This window comes from Telmatherina bonti (assembly GCF_933228915.1).
Source record: "Telmatherina bonti genome assembly, chromosome: 22".
Classification (NCBI taxonomy): Eukaryota; Metazoa; Chordata; class Actinopteri; order Atheriniformes; family Telmatherinidae; genus Telmatherina; species Telmatherina bonti.
The window spans coordinates 8,763,695-8,788,223 of record NC_136631.1 but is presented as its reverse complement, the minus strand read 5'-3'; the positions used below and the strand labels follow the sequence as shown (position 1 = coordinate 8,788,223).

The 24,529-nt window shown below is 40.1% G+C and overlaps 1 protein-coding gene across 1 annotated transcript in view; it reads right to left on the bottom strand.

Annotated features, from left to right (window-relative positions):
- Window positions 1–24,529, bottom strand: part of alk (ALK receptor tyrosine kinase) — a gene marked incomplete at both ends in the record, with an annotated part of 582,154 nt that overhangs the window by 26,432 nt on the left and 531,193 nt on the right. The window contains 7 exons of the mRNA XM_079262769.1: window positions 727–882; window positions 9,269–9,367; window positions 10,209–10,376; window positions 11,109–11,250; window positions 13,434–13,544; window positions 18,037–18,184; window positions 19,358–19,523. Coding sequence (XP_079118895.1) covers window positions 727–882; window positions 9,269–9,367; window positions 10,209–10,376; window positions 11,109–11,250; window positions 13,434–13,544; window positions 18,037–18,184; window positions 19,358–19,523 — 990 coding nt within the window. The remainder of the gene's footprint in view (window positions 1–726; window positions 883–9,268; window positions 9,368–10,208; window positions 10,377–11,108; window positions 11,251–13,433; window positions 13,545–18,036; window positions 18,185–19,357; window positions 19,524–24,529) is intronic.

The following is a 24,529-nucleotide window of genomic DNA, read 5'->3' as shown; positions in this document are numbered from 1 at the left end:
ATGACACAACAGTGCTTAGGAGTAGCGATGGCTGGTGCATGACAATTCCTCCTCACTGGGGATGGAAGGGCAGGGAGGGAGGTCCTTATTTCATTTGTTTAAGCAGAGGAACAAATCTGCACACCGGCAGAGACCATATTGAGGCTGTGACCTTTAACGACCCAGCATCATAATTATCCTCTGCTTGTCATTAATGAGAGTGGATCTGCAGATCACACAACAGGACAAGCACACACTCCGGGTCATCACGATATCCGTCAGATGGTGGGTTTAAATTTCAGTTTAAATTATAAAGACTCATCTTATTTGTCTAAGATCCACATTCATATAGATTAAATTGTGGCTTAATGCACCAGATATTGGACAACCAGATACCACATCAGTATCCAGGCAAAGCCATAATTAACCCTTTAACATATTGGAATAAAGAGGTTTGATGTGACAATGGCACATAAAACTGTTCTAATCATTTTTAAGAACCAGTTAGCTTAGCCTACTTATTGATAATTATTATGGCTGATTAAAGCTCTATTAAAAACATTTCCTTTGATAAAGATTCCACAAAGCACAGACCCTTCCAGGTCTAATTACTGCTGGAGATAGGCTCATTATCCGTTCTCTGAGTCTCAGTCTATTAAAAGTACAATTTGGTTTAAACCATTTTTCCATTCGGTCTCATTTGCCAACAGCTGAAAAGAGTCAGACTCCAAGTCCGAGCGGTCAGACCTGAGGTGTTGGTGCAGGACACGCCGTCTGGTGCCAGGACGAGTTCTTCATCACAGTAGCAGATGATGCCGTCCTTGCTCTCGTGGCATTCGCCGCTTTCGCAGTGGGTGCAGTTCTGAACGGGACTGATGATCACCTCGCCGTCTCCCTCCATAGCTGTAGGTACACACATGCACAGATTAAACATCTTCCGGATGTCACCGGGTAAAAAATAAGCAAACGTTCAATGACGTAATTTACTGGAAATGTTCCTGATTAAAGAATCTATGAGCGCAACTTCCTTGCATCTGATCCTCCTCGCTACCGTCTCCCTGCATCATGTCGACTCACTCACATCACACACTGTAGATTATTGCCTAATGAACAACAAGCATCCTTCCAGCCTTTCATTACCTCCACATTTCAGAGAAAACAAACTGTAACTCTGATTTCTAGATGCGTGTCTTGCATTAATGTTATCAAACTGAGGTTGATGAAGGAAAAAAAAGTCCCAGAGAGGAATAAAAAATCCATTATTCAAATGGTGCTGTGCTGCATTTGGATGGAAACAAGGAAACACCTTGAACTTATCTAAGCAGGCCAGAAACAAACAACCTGATCTGCACACCAAACTCCAGATGAGAAAACGCTCTGACTTCATCGTTCTACAGCTGCATCATTATTCAACCTGTTCAAACATAATGCTGTGCAGAACATTCAGCTCCTGGCTTGAACTTGGCTTTAGAAAACATACTGACTACAAAGTATCCTGGTACTTTGTAATGTCCACAAAGCTTAATATGAAAGTAAGTAAGGAACTAAAAAAGTAAGTAAGGAGCTAAAACACAGACGGCTTTTACTATTAAAAATAGACTGAATAGATCAAACTTGAACCGACGGCTGATTGACCGTGTGAGTGTTTATAACTGGCACAACCTCAATGGAAATGCGTAAATCTTCACATTTTGGGATGCTCAGGCATGTTTGGGGGACAATTGCCACCACAGTGCCACCTGTTGCGGCAGCCATGTCAACACACCTTGTCAAACTTTATAAAATCTAGTAGAAATATTGGACATAAGAGGGCAGAAAAGAAGTCTTGTTCGCCTAAATCCAACTGCAAGTCAGCCATTTTGGTTCAAAGTTTCCTTTTTGGCTTTTTTGCAGAAATCAGGTTTTAACAGAGTCCTCCTGCAGATTTCATCGTGTTGCACTGTGTAATTAGAAGAATAAATACAGTTTTTTGCAGTTGTCAATGGTTACATTCACACGACAGGTCTTAAAACTGGGGTAGGTAATGTTGGGGAGCTAGCAAGATGTGGAAGTGGCGCCCTGTCTTGGCTCCTCCCCCTCTGGTTTTGCTCCTTGCGTGATCCAAGGATTTTTTATTCACAGCTTTTTCCAACGATTTTCTCTTCCTCGGCTGTTTAGCAGGAGGAGGCAAATAAACCGAGCCGGGTCGGGAAATCCTTCCTGCATTTTCTCAGCCATGTTTGCCTTCCGAGTTTCTTCTTCACTACTTTGTATTTTCATCCTAACACACTGTTTATATGCAGGGTGTGGCTGTCAAGTATGCGCTGCTGGAGGGGGAGGAGGGGAGCCGAACTTTAATTCAGTCCGACTGTTTGGATTGGTCAGAGTTTTTACAGATTTATAGTAAACTGAGGGGTCTAACTATATTTCTTATTGTTCATGATTACAGAATGTATAGACTACTATCAGGATGAAGAACCACTTCACCCAGAGTAAAAAATAATGTCTCTGAGCAACGTCACCTACCCCAGCTTTAAGACTGAATCTAAATTTTACAGTAGCTAAAGTGATGGAAAACATGACCAGTGGGCGGAGTTCACAGCCTGTAAGGATCAATGCAAAGTTGCAACCCATAAAATTATGCTTAACTGGTGAACGACAGAAGGACACAGACAGATTTCCTTCCATGAAACAGACTTTTGATCTTTTTCTCACTCGCTTGGCTGTGGCGACCCTTTAAACTTTAATGTTGTACCATGAAACACTAAAGTGATACAACTTATTATAATCTACTAATGCCAGGCGGACGCTGTGCGATTTTAGAAATCTGACTGTCGGGGAAATGCTCCCACTGCACGACCGGGTTTGTCCCTCGTACTCTATTTGACCCTACGACGTGTACTCATACTGTACGACTGCTGTCAGCCACCATTATTGACAACCACGACTAGTTGACACGACGTGGACAACAAAAAAAAGTTCCTAGTTCCTATGACAACCACAGCGTGCCTGAAAACAAGATGGCGAGCAGCGAGTGTGAACTGTCTTGTGCGCTGAAACGAGAAAAAAAGAAAACCTCGTGTTCTCTCCATAGCTCTACTAATCCCTCTTCTAGCAGCTGTGTCCACCGCACACATCTGAAGTTGGGGTTGCCCACCATTGTTTAGAGCTCCACTGGTGTCTTCTGCGCAGGTGCGAACGTAGAATCGTGACGTAACACCACTCACACTGTATGAGCGACGGCGAACATTTCTGACATGCCAGAAGTTTGATCGGGAGGTCGCAGCTAGAGCTGCAACTATCGAGTAACGTTTGTAATCAGGTACTCTGTCGATTATTTCTTTGAGTAATCGAGTACTCTAACGATTTTTTTTTTTTAAATTATTATAATTTGTAAAAACAAATACGAGAAACTCAACCAAAGTAAATCTATAAATGTATATTTGTGAAGCTGTTGCACGTGTTGTTACTACCTAATGCATGAGGAAAATGTTTTAAAATATGACACTTTTAAAATGTTTTGAAAGTATCATATTTTAAAATGTGCCAACAGTCGCAAATTCCTGCATTTTAAAAGATGAATTCACGTAGAAAGAAGGACCGACTTGTAAACATGCCCTAAGTATCTAAGAACTAGCCGATGTCTTGGTGGACGACACGCCTGTTAAAAGTGTGTCTGTTTAATAAGGAATAAAAGTTTGCTGCAGGAACCGTCACACGCTGCCGAAAACATGCGCTTTGACTTGGCGTGTGTGCAGGAGAGACAGATGAGGGATGGATTACAAGACGGTTAACGTGCGTTAGCAGCAGACACCTCGCCATGCCTCGTTACTGCTGACGAATATCGCAGGTTATAACAATGTTCGCGTTTCAGGTGCTGCAACATTGAGACCTGCTTTACAGCACACACACTGCACTGCGTTTTCTGCCCTTTTTAGTGTGAAATGGTCCCACACTTGCGACTTTTTTTGGTCTTTTTCTCCCTTCTTCTTCATTCTCTGCCATTAGAGACCAAAGCAACGAGAATCTTCAGACAGAAAGCAAACCGCTCGCCGCTGCTGTTTGACACGTCCGCCATCAGTCCGGGTGAAACAGTCATACTGTACAGACATACTGTAGGCGACAGATTCTGTTTTTATATATTTTTTATAAATGTTGAAATATTTTATATGTTTACTGAAACAGTGATGTCGTCCCTCCGAACAGCGCAGTGGTCTGAGAATGCCGCCATGATGCATAAATTAAAATATATCACCACGTGATATTAATTAAATGACGCCTCGAGGCAAATAATTTGCCTTGATCAATTTTTGTACTCGAGTTACCCGAGTAATCGTTGCAGCCCTAGTCGCAGCATCATCGTTAGAACGTAGCAGCAATTAATCCTTCTTTGTGAGTGTTCTCACACTGTACGGCTTACGCCCTCCCAACCGGACATCCCAACGCTACCATGTTTCCATGGTGACGCAGCGTGGTCTGCGACAGCAAAATCGTGGTGAAATCCCCTCGAAATCGCACAGTGTCCGCCCAGCATAAGGGTGGGAAAATCTAACCGAAATATTGGGATTTTTTGCTACACAATTTTAAAACAGATTTCTTTTGTTAAAAAAATCTATAATTTTTCAAATAAATAAAAATAATCCATGATTAAATTTTTGTTTTTATTGATCTTTTTACTTGTCTTCTTGGGCATTATAGCAGCAGAATGATGGTCTGGCTACTGGGTTGTTTTTTCCTTATTCAAATAAAGAAAAATGAAGAGCAAAAAAAGTTTTGTACATTTTTATTTGTTTTTTAGTTCACAAAAATCAGCAATATTAAGAAATCATGAGAATTGTAATTTTAATCAAATCAGCACCCAAAAAAAAAAAAAAAAATTGGGATGACAGCGTATCGTCACAGCCCTATAATCTACATACACGGATACTCATGCTTATAAACTCCAACCACACCAGCAAAGGAAACTACAGGTTTATACCAATTTTGTACAGATACAATTGTTGTTTTGCAGACTTTGGCAATATCATCGGCATTTCTTGCTGCCTGGATAGAGCACAAGACGTGCACATCAGTGTGGGTTTTTGTTTTGCAGCCTGTAATTAAAGCACCGTTTTCGCTTAAACTAGGTGAATTAACTGATCCCGTGTCATGGCGTGCGAGCCAGAAACAATCTGTTGTGGCGTGTGACTGGAACAAAGTCTGCATCCACTCTGCCCTCCATGGAACAAACACTTCCAGCCTCAAATGCTTTTAAATAGATTTTACATTATTTTCTAAATATCTATATGAATAAACAAATTCTTTTAATTGTGAGCAGAAGCAGCAAGAAGGGACAAAGCAGTCTACCATGAACTAGTTCTGACCCATCAGAGAAAGAATGTGCTGTTTAGTAAGCAAAGCCAATGCCGTCTGCAGAATCTATTTTCTCCTCCGTTTTTCCACATGACTCTCTTATCGGCTGGAAGTTCAAATACATAAATATAACCCAGACAACACTGGAATGGTTTCCAAGGAAGAATGCAAATGTCTCCAGTCCAGCTGCTGACTGCATGCTAATGACGTGGATCTTCAGACAGTCATGTTGAGTTGGTCTGTCACATTATTTTTCTGTTAGAACAAGGAGCAGAATTATAATTTAGTTCCATTTAAACAATTGTACGAGTTCCGGGGTCCATGCTGCCCCTGACTGAAGCACTAAAGATCACACTGCACTGAGGTAGTGATGTTGTTACAAGATTTGGACATACTGAACAAAAACAGAATATTCACTGGCCTGATGATGAAGAGTATCAAACACTGTTGTTACTAACAACAGTGTTCGATTATGACAAAAATTATAATCACGATTATTTTGACTGAAATTATCCAGTATTTTTAAACAACGCTGCGCGCTGTGGTGTTCTAGACTCCGTGCACGGTTAATGCGCGGTTCTGAGTTGTTTAATCCGCTTTTATAGGAACTATTTTACGTTGGCCTGGATGTACGTTTTATACCAAACAACCGCTGTCAGGCTGCAGCGCGTTTCTCTCATTCACCTGTTAAAAGACGGCTGATCTGAACCAGCTGATTAACACGTTGCTATGGTAACGCCCCGTAACAGAGGGATATTACAGTGTTTAACTCGCCAAACTATGTATATGGAAATAATGCAGCCAGTTGTCACTGACAATGGTATAAACTATGTTTAGGTGAACTTCCACAACCTACTGCAGTTATTCTACATCGACCTGCAGCCGGAGCCGACTGAGACTGGCCGCCTGGGAGTGCTTTAGGACGGGAGAGGCTCCCGCTGCTCCTTCCTTACAGTAACTGCAGAACAATATGTGCCTTCAAGTCGGTCACCAAAACACCAGAAAAGTCTAATAACTCCAGTAAAAGCCGCTAGATTTGTCGCTTTAAACAAAAAAAGTCGCCAGATTTAGCGAGAAAGTCGGCAAGGTGGCAACAGTGTCTGAATGAAAGCAAAGCGGCTGTGGGAGGAGTTTACAGCACAGCGCTGCAACGCCAGAGACGCTCGATTAGCAGCTGAAGACAGCAGGAGAGGAAACTGCAGAGAGAAAAATAATCACACCCTTTTATTTTTATCATCGTTGAAAACTTAGATTGTAATTGAGATAAAAATCCAGTTAATTGCCCTGCCGTAGCTGTTACACACTGGACACACACTGAGTGAGCAGGCGTGTCCAAACTTGTGATTGGTGACATCATCCGTTTTCTTCAGCTGATCTGAGATCAGCTTGCGGAGGCAACAGGTTCTCCCCCAGTCTTGTCCCAGTTGGGCATCCTTAAAAAGACCTCCACACACAGAGGGCGTATTCACACCAGCCTTCTGCTTCGTTTACTGGGAAGGTCTGCTTCATTTGGGGAAGTGTTCCATGTATCCCTGCTCCAACACCTGACGCAAATTCACGAGCTGCTGTGTAGGACAGGGGTGGGAAACTCTGGTCCTCGAGGGTCGCAGTCCTGCAAGTGTTTGGAGTTTCCCTGCTGCAACACACCTGACTCAAATCGATGGCTAACTAGCAGACTGGTGCAGAGTTTGATGCACCAGTCTGCGAATTAAGTGTGATGTGTGTCGGGTGTGTTGCAGCAGGGAAACTCCTAACACTTAACTGCGGCTCTTGAGGATCATTTTAAATTAATTCAGGCGTGTTGAAGCAGGACTACATTGAAAACCTGATGGATTACCGCTGTTATAGGACTGCAAGAGAAACCCTGACCTACATGCATCTTTTGTTTTGACAATTGCCTCAGAGTCCAATACCGCAACAGAAAAATGACAAAAGTGGAGCTGGACACGACGTTACATCTTTCTAGCTACAAACGCAGCAGCAGCCAAACCGAAGAAGCTGACCAACAACCACATCCGCTCCAACTTACTGTAACTATAACCTGTAGAGAAGATGTCGCCAAGCACATGATGTTTTGGGGGAACCCGATGACCAGCATTTCATCTTTTCACCTTTGTGTGTTAGAACCAACTCAAAGGTTAGGAGCAGCTGGTTAAAAAAAAAAAACTAAATCAAACAAAATCGTGAATTTATTAAACATAATATATGTAGAATTGTCTTTTTTACTGTTTGCTACACAGCTGGAAGCTCTCTGATGGCTTCCTGTTATCTGGTTTGATGGCGGCAACACATTATCCCGTCGTTCAGGGTCTGCAGGCGGTCTGGAAAATGAAACTCATTATTGGGAAGTCGACTAGAACAGCATCAATGTACCATTATTCTTTCGACAGGAAAGCTAGCTGTAGCACCCGAGTCGGCTGCTGTACGCCCGTTTCGTTTATCTTTTCGCCACCCATGAACGTCGCCGATGTGCAAGTCATGTGATCGGTGACTAAAGCTGAGGCTGGTCTATTATAAGAACAAGGAGACCGTCGTTTAAAGCTGTCGCTACCCGTCTCTAGAATGAGCTCTCTGGATTCAGTAGATGCTTCTAAAAACCTCTTATTTGTTTAGAGAAACATTTTAGCTCCAAAAAGACCCGGTGACACCGCTGCGTATTTATACTGTTGTGTGTTTTGTTTTTTCCCCAAATGTTGCAGGTTTTCTATGTTTTTATTGCTGTGAAGCACTTTGTGACCTTGTTTCTATGAAAAGCTAAATAAATAAAGTTTATCTGATCTTATCTTCTTATTGATCTTCTTTTAGTTTTTCTATAAAAACAGTAGAAGGCTTAAAAAAAAAACGTACAGAGTTCAGAAATCTTCCAAAGTGACAACAATCACATGCGGCAGATGATAAATATCAGCTGGCCGCTGTGAATTAATGATAGTATGAAGTTCATAATCAGATCATTACTGTTTATAAAACCATCTGATATTTAATAACTCCTCTTTTTAAACATTTTTATTCCTCCCAAAGCAACGTCTCACGAATCAGGAAGTGTCATTGAAGTGTTGTGAAAGAGGAACATTCGGTGCAAATCAGGTAAAAGCTATGAAACCTGCTGTTTCATCTAAAATCAGCTCCAAATGAATCAAATTACTTGATAATTTAGCACTTACTTAACATTCATGCAATCTTTATTCAAGCTATTTTTCAACAAAAGCAGTGGAAAAGAAGTTGCAGAGATAGATGTGTGCACTAACGTTTGGATATTTGTTTATTTATATCACAGCAGCTGAAACCTCCGAGGAAAATGAAGTTTGCATGTAAAAATCAAGTTATTTATATTTACAGCAAATGGTGGAGGAGCTAAAGGCAGGTGGAGGGGAAACCGAGGATTAGCAGGCAGACAACACCACCTCAGCGTGACAGATGGAGGTGATTACTTCCCTGCACTCCAGAAACTAATTTAAACTAATTTAAAAGAACACATCAATGCGAGTTTCCCATTTTTTCCTTCTTCTATTCCTCTGTAGATCCAAGTCGAGAAGAATTAAGTTTTTCTAGCAACTGCTGATGTTCCTGGTCAAACAGAGTTTTAAGTGTCTGCCAGGTTCAAATATACAAGAAAGAACGAACAGAGGTGGGGAGACACGTTTCCATTTAAGTACTTACAGACTGCTTCACCGTCCTCATGGAAAAACGGCTCATTCTGCAGTTCTAGAGACTTTAGATCTACAGTTTATCCTTCATTTCACCTCTGATCTGCTGGATTTTGTCAAACTAAAATAAACTTTTCTTAACTTAATAAATTGCTGCTAGCTATTAAAATGCACAACTTCCAAATTTAAAATATCAAATCTGAAACCAGTTTCTGAACATTTCAAGGAGAATAAAACATCTATTCGTACAGCTCTGATCAGAGGCGTCATATAGCGGGCTAGTCTGTTGACAGGTGTTGATATTCTGACTCTACCTTTCAGGGGATAGACGAAGGGCTCTCCGTCTGGGCCGAGGAAGGATGTACCGTCATCACCATCGGTTTTGGGGTTGTCATCCAGTGAGGTGTTGCCACCTAGAAGCAAGGAGGCACAGTTAACACTGCCGGAAACGGATGACGAGTTGAATAGTTGCCAGAAAATCACATTTAGGGTAAAAACGTGAGGATTTTCAGTTGGAGGTCCGAAACCTTCAATCAGCTCCTCCTGGAGGTTCCATGTTCGTACGTCTTCATCTTCACCTTCCAGCTTCTCAGAAACTTTCTGGTTTTACGTCCTGACTTGAGCTTGACACTAAGCTGAAATTTTCATTCTGATCTCGTGATTTCTCGTTTTATTTTTTTTTGTCTTTTAACTATTTCATTGTACTACACTTTATTATTATACCACACTTTGGGAAGCTGTGGTCGCAGTAAACGTGACACACAGATCAAGTTGCCAGAAAATTCACAATGTTCCTACTGATCACATGGGACTAAAGTCTACAGTCTAATTCTGTTTGAAACATTTTGTTGTTTTTCACTGTTTGCTTTTTAACGATTCATAAATCAAAAACTTTGAATTAAAAAATATTTTCCATAAAATCCTGATCCCAGAAATCTAAATCAGACAGATGATACAGAAAGATTTAAGGAGCCAGGAGATTTGGATGTTTCAGTCTGCTTTAGCTTGGTCTTTGTGGTTTTAACTCACCTTTTAACGTTTCTTTTGTCCCCCTGCTGTAACGATTTTAGCGTTTTTAGTAAATCTCTGTCAGCTTGCCTTGCAGCTGTCTGATCAGAAGATACGGCGCTGTCTCCAGGACTTAGCCTGATCCCCAGTCTACAGGAACTCATTCACAATCGCGCCTCATACCCGACACCTCAAGGAGGTTTATTTATGAAACTTTTCCTGGAGCTTGGTCAGTCAGGAACTAACCTCTGTAGCCTCCGCCGCCACCGCCAGACATGCAGCCGCCGCCGCCGCCCCCGAAGCCACCACGGGTCTGCCAAAACTTTTGACAGGCCTGACCTCCCTGGCCCCCCAGCACCAGCGGTCTGCCACCCTGGCTCAGAGGAACGCTGTCATTCCAGCCTCCACCTCCACCTGTCCACCAAGAAAACACGTGTAATGTTGTTCACCATGCAAAGCAAAGCAAACACACGAGTCACTTCGCCATGCACGCATCAGCCTCTTATTACTGACTGCACACAATCCCTTTAAAGAGACGTGGTGTTTCTGAGATTATGTTTACAGGTAATTAAGTTGAAAGTAATCCTCAATGCAAAACAATTTCATTCTCTCCTTTCATTTCCTTCGTTGTTCTCTGGAACCTGAAAGGAACAAGCAAGCAAACATTTGCCATCACTAGATAAACAACCCTCCCCAGACATGCTGAATATTTCATTTTTCACACGGAGTTTTCTCAAATGTAAACCTTGGGCTTTGAAAAGATGACAAAGAAAAAAAAAATCTATATCTTGTGTTTGACTTCCACAAGAAGCGCACGGGCATGCAGTGCATGTTGATGTTGCTTTACATGTACTCCTGCCCCATAATGATGTGTGGAAAAGGTGCATGTTATGAATAAACATGAGGAGAGAAACACTGTTTTTATTCTTCTAGCTTTAAGACAGCCACCGGCGCACAGAGGTGGAATATTTATGATATACATTAAGATTTAAGCAAATGCCTTCGGGCTGTACGAGCGTGTGTGAGAGTGTAGTTAAAGTACAAATGATCATCCTCTTTCAGCTGTTTTCTGGAGTTGCACATAGTGCACTGTTCCTGTCAGACATGCAGACGGTAGCAGCACGTTAAAGCTGGGTAAGGTCCTACCTGCAGCGTAGGACTTCCCGCTGCGTCCCGGTTGGGCGGGGTCATAGTCCATCTGCTCCAGCTGGGTCTCTGATTGGCTGCTGTAGCCTCGCCCGCCTCCGCCAGCAGCGATGATGAGAGGAATGTAGACTTCTCTGTCCACCTGGGTCAGTTAAAAGTTCAGCTTTTAGTAGTCGTCTTCAAACAAAAGGTTCAACAGTTCAGAAAAAGATGCCTCTTAAAAATGCTTATGGATGGAAAAAATATAGTTTTTTGTCAAAGCAAGAAAAACAAAAGATTAAAGGGTTAAAAGTCACATTAAATATACATTTATTTGAATAGGTTTTTGTTTAAGAAATAAATTTCGGTAATTCTTTTACAGAATTTCATTTTTATTACAAATCCTCTGCCAACGTCGCTAAAACACGATCCATTTTATTCATTTATTTTTTTTTCATTTTACCTTTATTCACCCAGGAAATCCTATTTACTTTAGAAGTCTCTTTTACAAAGGTAAAAGGTACAAAATCAACTTACAAAACACATATATGGAACACAATTACACAATAAAATAAATTCTGGTATGGAAAGAAAAAAGTGCCACAATGAAATACAAATACATGAATAGTATTAAAAAAGAAAAAATAAAATACATGAAATAATATTATCTATTAACTATATATTATAGTATGTTAGCAGTTGAGAAAGGGTAAATGAATAAAAAGATTGATAAATTATTCCAATTCACAATTGATTTCATTTTTAAGCAAACTACAATAAAATAAATGTAGTTCATAAAGTATTTCACCACATATTTCTGAGCTGCATCATGAGTTAATTTAAGTAGTCACTGCAGCTGATTAGGTGTGTTTCCATTACACCTGGAATCGCCAAATCTAACTATCGCAATAAAAAACTGTTCATGGAAACACCAACATTTTGAAAAAGGTCTGAAATACCATTAAAAAGTTTTTACGCTCTCATGAGGGGGTTTTTCAGACGTTTCGATATAGAAACATATTACAAAAGTGTAATGGCAACACTTTTTTTGCATTTACGTGTCCCCGGACGTGACGTGGGGGTCATGGCCAGTGTGGAACAAAGAGCAAATTTTCTAAAGAGTTTTAGAAAAGAAAATGAGGGAAAAAAAGCTTCAAAAAGTCATAGCAAATTCTCCACAGAAAGTAGAAAATCTCAAAATAATGCCACGTGGCTTCCTTGCATAAGCTGCAATTTTAGTAAAATCTTCTTGTTTTTACGAGACTTGAGCCTAATGTGCTAAACACTGTTCAATAGAAACCCCCGCAAATCGCAGTTGTTGTTTGTGGAAAAATACAAATGCTGCTTTTATTTTTTTTAAAAAAACGTAATGGAAATGCAGCTAGTGATGTTCCAAAATTTCCCTCAAGTTCACCCTCGTCTGGCTGCAATTGGAGCGTAATGTTAAGCAACATAGTTGGGAAGAGAAAAAAAAAAAAAAGAAAAAGCTCCTCGAAAACATCTCTTATCCTCCCTTTAATTGTTCAATGCTGTATTTATTTTTTTCTTCGAGGCGCTTTACTACCTCCATACCTGCCTCATTCACTGCTTTCTTTATTATCTTTTTAAAATCATTGATGGATTTAGGCAATTTAATATAAAAATTTTCAGAGATTATTCCATGGTGTAGGACTGAGGGTACAGAGGTATTCTGGGAGATTATCCAGCAGAGATTTTATACCGGAGTTCTGCTGCATGAATAGTCAGTGATTTCCAACACACTGAGTCGTAGAAAGACATTTAAAAATGAAACGTAGAAAAGTGTAAAGCACTGAATCAAGGCTTATTAAAGTAGAGGTTGCATGTTTCTTTACAACCAATCTTAACTGAGTTTTTTTTTTAACTATATTAGATTAACATTAAATAAAAGCTTTATAATTCTATTCTTATAAATGTTTTATTCCATAAAAGCTGGGAATCAATCCATATTTCCAGATGTTTATTTCCATATACACCCTGTTATGTGTATCAGTATTATATTACAACCACTGTCCCATTAAGAAAGCCTAGTATGTAAAAGTTTTGCAAAAAAGCTTTTGATAAAATAATAAACATAGTTTTCTGGCCATTTAAAACCAAATGTTTGAAGTTCTTTGTTAAAAAAAAAAACTCAGTCTGAAGATTTTCTATTGACTCTGCTGCAGAAGGAACAGAAGTATAAAGAGTTGTATCATCTGCATAGAAATACAACTTGGCATGAAAACCTTCATCTAAATTATATTTATAGATATTAACTAAACTATCAGCCAAACTGGACCTTTAGGTTTTTCTCCCCAACGCATCATTCACTCAGTGGCACCATCTTACCTTGAACACGTAGGTGGCCCCACCACCTCCACCTCCACCTCCTCGCACTTGACTTTTGCTCTTCATCGGGCTGCTCTGCTCCACGCAGATCTTATTCAGCACGTCGTTGGTCTGTAGGGAGATACAGACATGTCAGCTCACTGAGGTTTGTCTGTCTTGTCACAATCATTTCATGTCATTTTTCATCACAAACACCGGTCATGTTTGTCGTCTTTACTGCAGTGGGAAGATTTGCAGGACATCTAGAACATAACCATAACAAGACCTGATCAGCTTACTGCCGTTTCTTTTTGCTCTCCTGAGAAATAGCCTCTTGATAAAACCTGATCCAGACAATTTGTAAGGAAATAATGTCTGATGCCGGAACTTTACTTCAGCTGAGATTTTATCAACACCCTGGAGCCAGTCCTACTTTTTAGTGTGAAGGGGCACAAAATTCATTCCCTGACTGTCTGAACTTCACTCCTACACAAACACACTCACGGCTGCTCTTTGCCAGCCTCAGCTTCTTCATCTGCCTGAGCTGAAACTCTGAAGGCCTTGAGTGGAGGAGGGGGTGGCTGAATGTGATTGACAGGCAGCGAAGGTAAAAGGCAGTATGTTCAAGTGTTCTCAGACTCTGTCTCACTCTAATGCTGCACTAAGGTTGAAGCTTCTCTCTATGTAAAGTTGAGTTTAAGCCTGAGAGAGAAAAAGAAAGGTTTGAGTATAAGGCGAGCATGAATCAAGACAATGGAGGTCTTATTTCCGTCACTGGAGAGAAATCTGGGTGCGAGGTGTTCTTGTTGTCAAAGCTGGGAGGCAAAAAGAACCATAAATGATTTCAGATTCACCGCTCACTTTGACGTCTTCCTCTTTGCTTTACTTTGTGATGTTTGTCATAACAAGCGATAACTAGAAAGCAGCAGTGAGGACCCTGCTTACTCTGCAACGTGTGATGTTTCTAGAAAACAAAAACCAAAACACAGCCCAGCTAATTGGGAATACAAAGACTGCTTTAACAACTCCCAAGCCACCAGCTACGGCTTCAAGGAAGTCACCGACTCTCCCAAATGAGTTAAATGACCTTTAAGTCTGTTCTGAGAGAGCTCTGCGTTTACATCTCGTTACATTCTATCACTTTAAAAATTCAAGGTGAATTTAACCCCAAATCAATAAAATGTACCTCCTGGAAGACACAGCAGCTTTCTTTTAATAATCATAATCAAGAAAAAACAAAACAATTTATGCATATAATAAAACCAAAAAGCTAAGATTAGATTTATTTATTTATTATTCATTAATTTATATTTAAAGCAGAACCACTGAACTTTGGCAGAACTGGGTGACACTTGGTTAGCCCAAACAGAAGTAATACAGTATCCTGTCTCTTCTCCGAGCTCTCTAAAAATCTAAAAATCAGTCTTATCTGTGTTATTTTCCCTTTTTCTTTTATTCCTTCATTAATGTCTTCTTGCTTGAATGTCTTAACATCCATTTGCAATATAGAAAATCTCAGCTGTAACATGATGTTCCAGGCTGGAATACAGAGATGTGAGTTGTAGCACCAATGGGCTGCAAAAATGAGCATAATGCATGTTAGTGAACCGTCAAAAGGAGTGCTGAGTTTTAAGGTCAGGAATGTAAGCGGTAGTGCTTTTAGTAAAAGAAATGTTTTAGATGTGTTTTGTAGTTTTATTGGTGGTAGAAAAATAAATAATGTTAAAAAAAAAAGTTAATAGATCCCAAGAAATTTGAGCTTTTACAACTAATGACTAACCGGTCCATTTGCAACCATTACCAGGAAAGTTAAGTTGATGAAAATGTAAAATCTGTCCATTTTAAATCTTTTGCCGCCTTTGAGCAGCTGAGCAGTGTCAACAGTTACATTTCATAGTTACATTATGAACTTTAACAGGAATAGCAGAGGCCAAGTTGAGATTCGGCTGCTTTTGGGTGACAAACACCTTTTCTAAGTTGGAATGACTGCTGGGCAAACTGCAGATATCCCTGTACAGGAGATACCTTCTGAATACCTAATAAGGAATATTAATTTCTAATAAAACATCAGGGTTGCCAATAAATTCTCTAAGAATCACTCCAGAGCATACTTCCATATTAATCACTGCTCCATAAACCAAAACTCTCTTTATAATAAGTAGATTGTTGCTATAATTCTTTAATTTTTATCATTATTTAAAGAAGAAAAATGGCTACTATACGAGACAAATGATGCAGTGATGCTTTGAGATTAGACCAGATGAGGGATTGGAAACAGATACTCAACTGATATTCTCTCAAGTTAAGGAGGTCCAGTCCCTTCTTATCACCTGAAAGCTGCATTGTGGAAATCTTTGTTAAATAAGTTAAATAAATTAAACCAGTCCTTCACTTCCTTTATTAGTTAAGTAAATAAGATTTGGGTTAATCTAGCAGGAAATGATGAATGCTCATCTTAAGAAGGGAAATACTGCCTAGCTAGGACAAAAAAAAGGTGTGTGTGTGTGTGTGTGTGTGTGTTGGGGGGAGGGTTCAGTGATGCCGAGCCTGATTAGTTTTTCCACATCGGGGAATGAAATTGGCTTTAAATATTTGGTGGAACTCTGGAGTGATATATATATATATATATATATATATATATATATATATATATATATATGTATATATACATATATATATATGCCCACACAAATCCTGATGGAGACCAGTTGAAGGGAAATGAATCAGAGAGTTGAGAGCTGATTGCCTTGAGGCAATGCTCCACATCTGGAAAGATTTCCACAAAACCCAGAAAAAGTTCTGAATTTAAAAATGACGTGTCGTAAATATTAAACCCCCCAAAATATCATCAGCATATAAAGTCATTTCAAGAGATTTTTAGCTAACTGTAAGAACACACATTATATGGTTATGTCATGATTGTCTCAGCTAAAGACTGGATGTCCGGAACAAAGGGCAGTGGAAACCCAGTGAAACACCTTGTGGGTGGCTTGACCTGCAGCAGGAACAACAAATGTCATCACTAGTGGGACAATAGAAGACAACAAGCTTGTTTAGATAAGACAAGTCGAGGCCATTCAGGTTTATGAATGAAATAAAAAGTTGCACTGAAAGCCAATGCTACTCGGCTAAAACTGGAGAAATCAGAGAGTCATTTGAGCTTTCAGATAAAGAGGAATAACAAGAGTTTGTCCTTGACAAATGCATCCTGAGACAGGATGTTCCTGATTTTGGCAGATGAAAGAAAGCTGCTTCATGTGAGAATAAAAAGAAGGATTTCAGCAAAGATGACTTAGATTTAGAACTCGAGGTCAAAAAATGTCATCCAGAACAACTATGGGATTGGAAAACGAATCTCTGAGGACTTCCAAGGCTGAAAACACCAACCTTCGTTTTGTCTGAATTTAAAAGGTCATTCAGGCTATTATATCTCCAAGAGCCTCAAAACTTTCTAAGTAATTTAGAATAAAAGCATCTTCCAAAAGAATGTCATTTTCTGCTGCCCACTGGCTGACTGCATGATTACTTCAGTCCCTATGTGGTACAAAGTCAACAAGAAAAAAGGCCTTTAAGGGATGTTATCATTCAAAGAACTCCCCAGTCCCCCAAACCCTCGTTGAGCCCACAGTGCATGTGCAAAAAAACCCCCAGAAAGGATAAATCAAAACCCTGTTTTACTATAAAACACCTGCAGTAAAATCTTGTCTGGTTGGAAGCAAAAAGATAAAGACTCTCACAAACTTCGAGCTCCTCACTTCCTGAAGAAACGTGGTATTTTTTACTACTTATATCCTCTAAAAAGGCTCGTTACTTTTAGTTTCCATGTGCCTGCTTAATTATTTTCTAATTAGACATCATTGTGAGCATTTCCATTATCGTGGCTGATTTCAATCTACAGCGTTGACATGGCAACTGTGAGACATGATGATTCGTTTATGTATCAATCAGACAGATGGACCATTGTTAAACAGATAAATGGGAGATTAAAACATAAAGTATGTTGACATAAAGAGGCAGAGCATGCCTCATTCTGGTGAACTGACATCTGTAAGATGTAATGCATTGTGTTAGAAAATAAAAACTGAAAAGTAAACTATTAAATGTGAGTTCAGAAATAATGTACATTAAACTATTTCTTTTTCTAAGAAATAAATGTTCTTCTGTTTTGGACACACGGTGAATTCTGCTCTGAAGTGGTGCTGCTGGTTTTACCATGAGACCAAACCTGCAAATAAATTCTGCATCATATCTTTGCAAATGAACATCCAAACAAATTGGATTTGAGAAAGGAAGTTGGAACAAGACCAGTGGGCCAGAATGAGTTACAACATTTAGAGAAAAGAAGAATTTTTCTACTCCACTGGGGAATATTTCATGAGAGAAGAATGGACTCTAAATGCAACAAAACGGATGGAAGCAGGCTTTATGCCTCCTACGCTGGCATTGTTTGGGGAATTTCAGCCCACTGGATAGAACAAAAAACATTAATAATCAAGTTATTTTAACATTTATAATTCATTTACATTTTATTAGTCCTTATGTTGCTTCCCTGCAGGTTCATTTGTCGAGTTACAAGTTGCATGATGGTTCACACACTGAGCTGCAGAGAAGAGTAAAGACTTACATTGGGGCAGGCGTCCTCTCCTTGTTGTCCCACCAGGATGTAAAGCAGCTCACCCCTCCTCAGCAGGAAGTCTCCTGTGATGTAGACGCCATGCGACCTGCTCATGGCCAACACACTTCGCCCACCAGCTGCACCGTAAGCGGTGATCCTGAGGTGTAAACCAACATGCAGATGCACACATAAGCCAGACATCAATTTAAAGACTGAGAGGAAAGTTATTTTATTGGTGCAATATGTCCATTTAGTTTTTAAAGGTTTTAATGAGCAAAAGGGGAAAAATGTTGTTGTTTTTTTTACAGCAACATGCTGATGGATACTTCAAGCTACGAAGTTATCAGTTGCAGCTTGAGGCTAATTCTTCTTATATTATCCTCTGCAATGTGAAAGAGCCAAACGAATTTGGAAAAACTCAAACATACTTTCACACCAGGTGTTTGGATTGAAAGGCTTTGACCTAACATGGCTCGATGCACAAGCACACAACGCATCAGCTTTCCTGCCAAAAAATAAAAGCAAAGCTTGACTTGTGCCTTGAAATGCTTTGATATTTTTCTTCCCCGGTGGTGGAGAACAAGGACGTCGCCTGGTGCTCACTAGCAGCCACCTCAGCTGTTTGCCTAATGACTTTTGGGAGCTGCAGAGCACATATTCATCTCAGTGGCCGTCTGTCAGCTTCATTTTAAGACCCTGCCAGCTAAACAGGGCTGCAACAAGAGCGAGTGAGGAGTTTGTGTACATGCAGTGTGTTTTATAAAGACTTCAGGACATACATTAAAACAATTTTATGGCTGATGGCACCGCCTGGACATTTACGTTAGTGATGCATTGATGTGGGAAGTACGCTGCAATCAAATCCTAGTTTAAATGCATCATACTGAGTGCCCACATGAGGAGTACGGATCTCATTAAGAGGCATCTATCACAGAGCACTAAATAGTTAAAGTACTCGCTGATTGTTGAGATGTTTCTAAACCTTGCAGGAATGTGGGTGGTTTGGGGAGTTTGGACTCAGGTGTTGATGATGCCAGTTAGCTGCCATTACTCCATCCTGCGCTCCTTCCTGGTAAAGTCTGGTTCTGATAGCTCTCTGCTGGCTCATGAAGGACAGATGCGCTGCTCTGAGTAGTGGAAGTGGGCGTTCAGAAGGAAGACAATTGGTGCAGAAAACATCTAAGTTGCAGAAGTGTCATATATGCAGTGTATTCTACCGCTGCTTGGAGTTATGAGTGGCTTGATTTCACACTGAGACCCTTCAGATGAAGCTAAATAACTCCAGTGGAAATGTGTTGCAGAAACAGCCGTGCACTGGTCTCAGTCGTACCTGTAGGTGCCCGTTTCTGGTACACGCCACATCTGAATCCCTTTGAAGGGCCCTCGGGTTCCCACTGTCACGTTGACGTTTCTGCCCCTGTAGAAGTTGAGGCACTGAGTAGGAGTCGGGCCTTCAGGGCCCACAGCCCCACAGGTGTGAAAAGCCCATTTTTTGGCTGCAGATGAAGGAAAAGAAGAACAAAAATAAAAAGTTCAGAACTTTTTGAAGCCCACACAGCTGTAAAAAGACACGTTCTGTATTCAGTCACAGATGCAGACTTAAACATGAAGGACTGGCTGACATCCAGCACACACTGCAGACTCATCACACTTCTGTTTGCCTGTCATTCAGTCCTCTTCCACATTTCCCACGGCTCCACAGCAGATATAAAGCAAAACATTACTACATACTGGGAGGGCGAGCTTCACCCGAATGACAAGCAACCATTATCATATTCACAGCCGCAGCAGGAGGCTTCGTGACAGGATCACAGATGACAAACATTCCTCCTCATTTTCCTTGTACTCCCACATGTCTGTGCTAATTGGAGTTCTTTTCATTGCAATTAGCTCCAGATCAGTGTTGTCAGATGGACATGAGGGGACTAAGTGCTGCAGCACTTAATCTTGATTTAAGGCTGCAGGGAGGAAGACACCAGAACACTTCTTCCTCACTTCCCCACCTCCCTTTTGTCTGAATCTGGACCACTTTTTTTTTGTGTTCCAGGCATTTGTGGGCAATTGTGGCACCAGACCAAAGCCAGCCATTACTGATGTCTGGTGAAGTTACTGGTATAATTGGAAAAATGACCCAGTCAAAAAAAAAAAAAAAAAAAATCATTAACCAGATTGCAAGTAGAAAGTCCAAATGTATATTTAAGTAGCTTTAGCATTGGCTTGATGTCACAGTTAATTTACAGAAGCTCAAATCATTCAGCAACATATATTTAGCAAACATGGAAACATATCTGGAAAGCCGACCTTCTCTCTTACAGCAAATCCTCCAGGTGAAATGGTCATGCTAGTTTGTTTACATCCTTGAAAAGTAATTATTTTTTGCAAAGTACTTTAATAAAACTTTACAAAAACTTTACCTGCTTGGATTTACACCTCATTAGAATGAAAGATGGTCAGACAATTGCAGATCCTGGTGAATCTGACATTTTTGGTAAAAATGTCAGATTCACCAGTTGTCTTTATTCTGACAACAATGAAAAATAGAGGATTTTTCGGTGACATTAACTAGTAATATGATTATAGGATAGGATCAAATAGGTAACTAAGTTGTTCTTTAGTTTAAAGGTTTTTTTTTTTTTGTTATGAAAAGATTAAACTACAAAGTGACAAATAAATAAATAAAGTTGGGTTTTTTAAACCATTGCAGAACATTTTTTGTAGTAGAACGTGTTTTTTCTTTGCTCGCAAGATATGTATATATTCAATTCTCCCTAAAGAGAAATAGTCTGTTTTAGACCGGATCATTTAGCTTAATCTTGCTCATCTTTATGCAGCACACGAACAGATCTATATTTGGTTTATTTTACATTTTCTCTGGCATTTTTATTTATGTTGTAAGCTACAGAAAACCCATGAGAACCAGCCGAAGCTGCGGTGAAGTTACCGTAATGTCGTGTATATCTGCGCAAAGCTGCGCTTCAAGGCTTTCTGAATCCGGTGGAATTACGTTGTTAGCGTAAACCACATAAATCAACAACAGATGACGGAGAAGAAAAAAGAAAAACACTGGCTTGCAGTTACCAGTGACAGTCACGTGGTATTTAATTAACAGCTTTAATTGAATTAATTTAATTAAATGGTACCTCTTCTCTTTTTAAAAATCTTTATTTAAACTCTGAATCACGTACCTGATATCTGCGGCTCGTGCCGGAAGTGTCTCGTGCTTTCTGCAGAGATCCTGCTACATGTTAGCTCGGTTTTACAGTCTTTTTATTTTGCTTTGAGTTTGAAATTCAGACACACTTGGAACTTTTTGTTATTTTTTTTCCTTGCTCCACATTCCTGTTTATTCTATAACTTTTTTTCTGTTATCACACAAACAAGCGCGCTTCTAATTTACCGCCAGGTGATACCGGAAGTACCGTATACAAACCGGAAGTGACGTATGTGAGCGTCGTTGACAGAATTCCCATTGATTATATATATATATATATATATATATATATATATATACATACACTACTCACAAAAAGTTAGGGATATTCAGCTTTTGGGTGAAATTTCACAACAAGCCTAAAATGCATTCAAACCTGTACAGGTGAACTTAATGTGATCTTCTCTAAGCTTTTAAATGCACATGTCCAACTGTTAAATGTTTCAATAAATTTTGCACAAGTTGCTGTTCTCTAACAAGGAGCTTAACGGCAAAAATCACGGCAGGTGTGTGATCCTTGAATTGACCAATAAATGTCCTGGTTCAATTAGAGCTGGTGTTTAAACAGTTGTCCTCATCATGCTGTTCACATTTTGACATCATGAGACCAAGACGACACCTAACAATGGAACAACAGTCCCTTGCCATTGCGATGCTTCAAACAGGACGTTCTCAGACAGAAGTGGCCACTGAGCTTGGAGTGTCACAGAGTGTCATCAGCAGGTTGCAACAGAGATATCGAGAGACTGGAAGAGTCACAGAAAGGCCTAGAAGTGGACGTCCTTTGGCCACATCCCGTGCTGATGACCGCTACATTGTGAACACTGCCCTGAGAAAGCGGATGATGAATGCCACTCAACTCCAGGCACGTTTAAGAGAGGTGAGAGGCACCCAAGTGTCACGTCAGACCATTGGAAACCGTTTCCATCAGCGTGGTCTGCGTGCTAGACGACCTGCACGGGTACCTGACCACACCACCAGGCACAGGCATCATCGTCTTGCATGGGCCAGGGAGCATTTACGCTGGACGAGGAACCAGTGGGCCTCAGTGCTGTTCTCTGATGAAAGTCGATTCACACTGAGCAGAAATGATGGCCGGCAGCGATGTTGGAGACGTCAGGGAGAGCGCTATGCATCAGCCACTGTTGTCACCAGGCGAGCTTTTGGTGGTGGCGGTGTTACAGTGTGGGCAGGGGTGTCCACTTGGTACAGAACTGCCCTACACTTTGTGAATGGTACAGTGACAAGCCCATACTACCTGAATAACATCATTAATCCAGTGATTGTGCCCCTACATGAACAGCACAGGCCTAATTTCATCTTCATGGACGACAATGCTCCTGCTCATCGAGGCCGCATCATCAGGGAACGGCTGTTGGAGACTGGTGTACCTCAAATGGAATGGCCTGCACTCTCTCCAGACCTGAATCCCATTGAAAACCTGTGGGATCAGCTGAGCCGTTGTGTAGAGGCTCGAGACCCTGCACCCCAGAACCTCAATGACCTGAGGGCTGCCCTTCAAGAAGAGTGGGATGCCATGCCTCAGCAGGCAATAAGTTGCCTTGTGAACAGCATGAGACGTCGTTGTCAAGCTGTAATTGATGCTCAAGGGCACATGACGAGATATTGAGACGTTCAAATTTTTTGTTGTGGTGTAACTACCATTGTTGTTACCTTTTGTGTTGAATGAATTTTTTGAGATGAGGAAATCAGTAGTGCATCCTTCTACTTAAATGTCTTACTTTTATGATATTATATCACTGTAGCATGAACATATTGCATTTACCATAAATTTCATCTGAAAGCCAAATATCCCTAACTTTTTGTGAGTAGTGTATATATATATATATATATATATATATATATATATATATATATATATATATATATATAAATGATTCAATTGGAAGTTGCAGCCCTCATTCACATACCTACCCAGACATGTTTCTGCTTTTTTTTCTCCAATAGATCCTTCTGTATAATCATAGATGCTTCATTGTTTTCTCCACCTGTAAACGGTTCAGCAAAACCTGGACAAGAGCCACTTCTTTATAGTATGTATGCAATTTTCAGCTTTTCACTCAAGTTCTAAAATATTTTTTTAATATCTTGATGGGTAATAGTAGGTGGTGTCTTGGATATACTACATGTATTTGTAAATTCATCGGTGCATTTTTTGTCACATGTAAATAATGACTCATTGCTTCAAATGACTTTAATGAATACTTATCTACAAAATGTCTTTTCGAGAAGAAGAAAAAAGTTTTTGCTTCCCTCATATGCAACAGGCTTTAGTTATTTAGGATTAGCTGGATGAAGGCAGTGTGGCTTCTTTCCCAAATTCTACTTCTGAGACAGGATTACTAATCTACATGTTGGGGATGATCAGGTTTGTACAACTGTTTTTTTTTTTTTTTTTTATAGAAAGAAATGTCTTCCCCATCAAGTTGCTGCAACAGCTGATGTTATCCAACCATTTGTCAGCTTGTTAATTTTGGTTTTATATCATACAATAAGTTAAAGTATTTGAAAACCCAATTCTACTGGCAGCAAAGTGACACCATGTTCAACAGGAAATTGGGCAGCTTTGTTAATTTTGCATGTGCTTCACAGCTTTTTCCAGTGAACATGGACATTATCTCTATGGCTTGTTCTGTTCTTCTGTTACTTCTAGTTAGGCCAGGTTTAAGGGATTATAGTTATTTCACAAAGTATCTTGGCTGCTTTGAACCCATTAGAATCGGAACAAGTTACGCTATCTGGTGGTCCGAATTGGTGAGTTTAGCATTGCCCAACAGCCGTCTCAGTAATGAAATTACCTATTTTTTTTGTCAAACTAAGTCAATAATATGACTTTGAACACATTGCATCCAGCTAACTAAATATGGATGGTTTAGTTTTTCCACTTAATTTTAACAGCAAAACAATATGGTACTTGACAGTAGTCTCAATAGATGTGGTCTCCAAATGAAAACCTGAGTGAGAAGCAGTGACCTCACACAGTCCTGCAACTTGTTCCACTACCACCCCTCCTACCTCTTAATGATAAGGTAGAACACCGAAGGACACATTATGTAGTGGTTGTATTTGGCATTTAAATGGACAACCTCAAGAGACAGATGTAAAAGAGTTGCTCAAATGAAATTTGGAATATTTGACATGAATGAGATTCCAACTATTTGATTTGTCTCTCCCATTTTCTCTCCTTGGCGTACAGGAGATTTCACAGCTCAGCCCATCTAATCGATCCTGTTGGTCCATCAATGTGAATGAGTACACATGAACACCCCT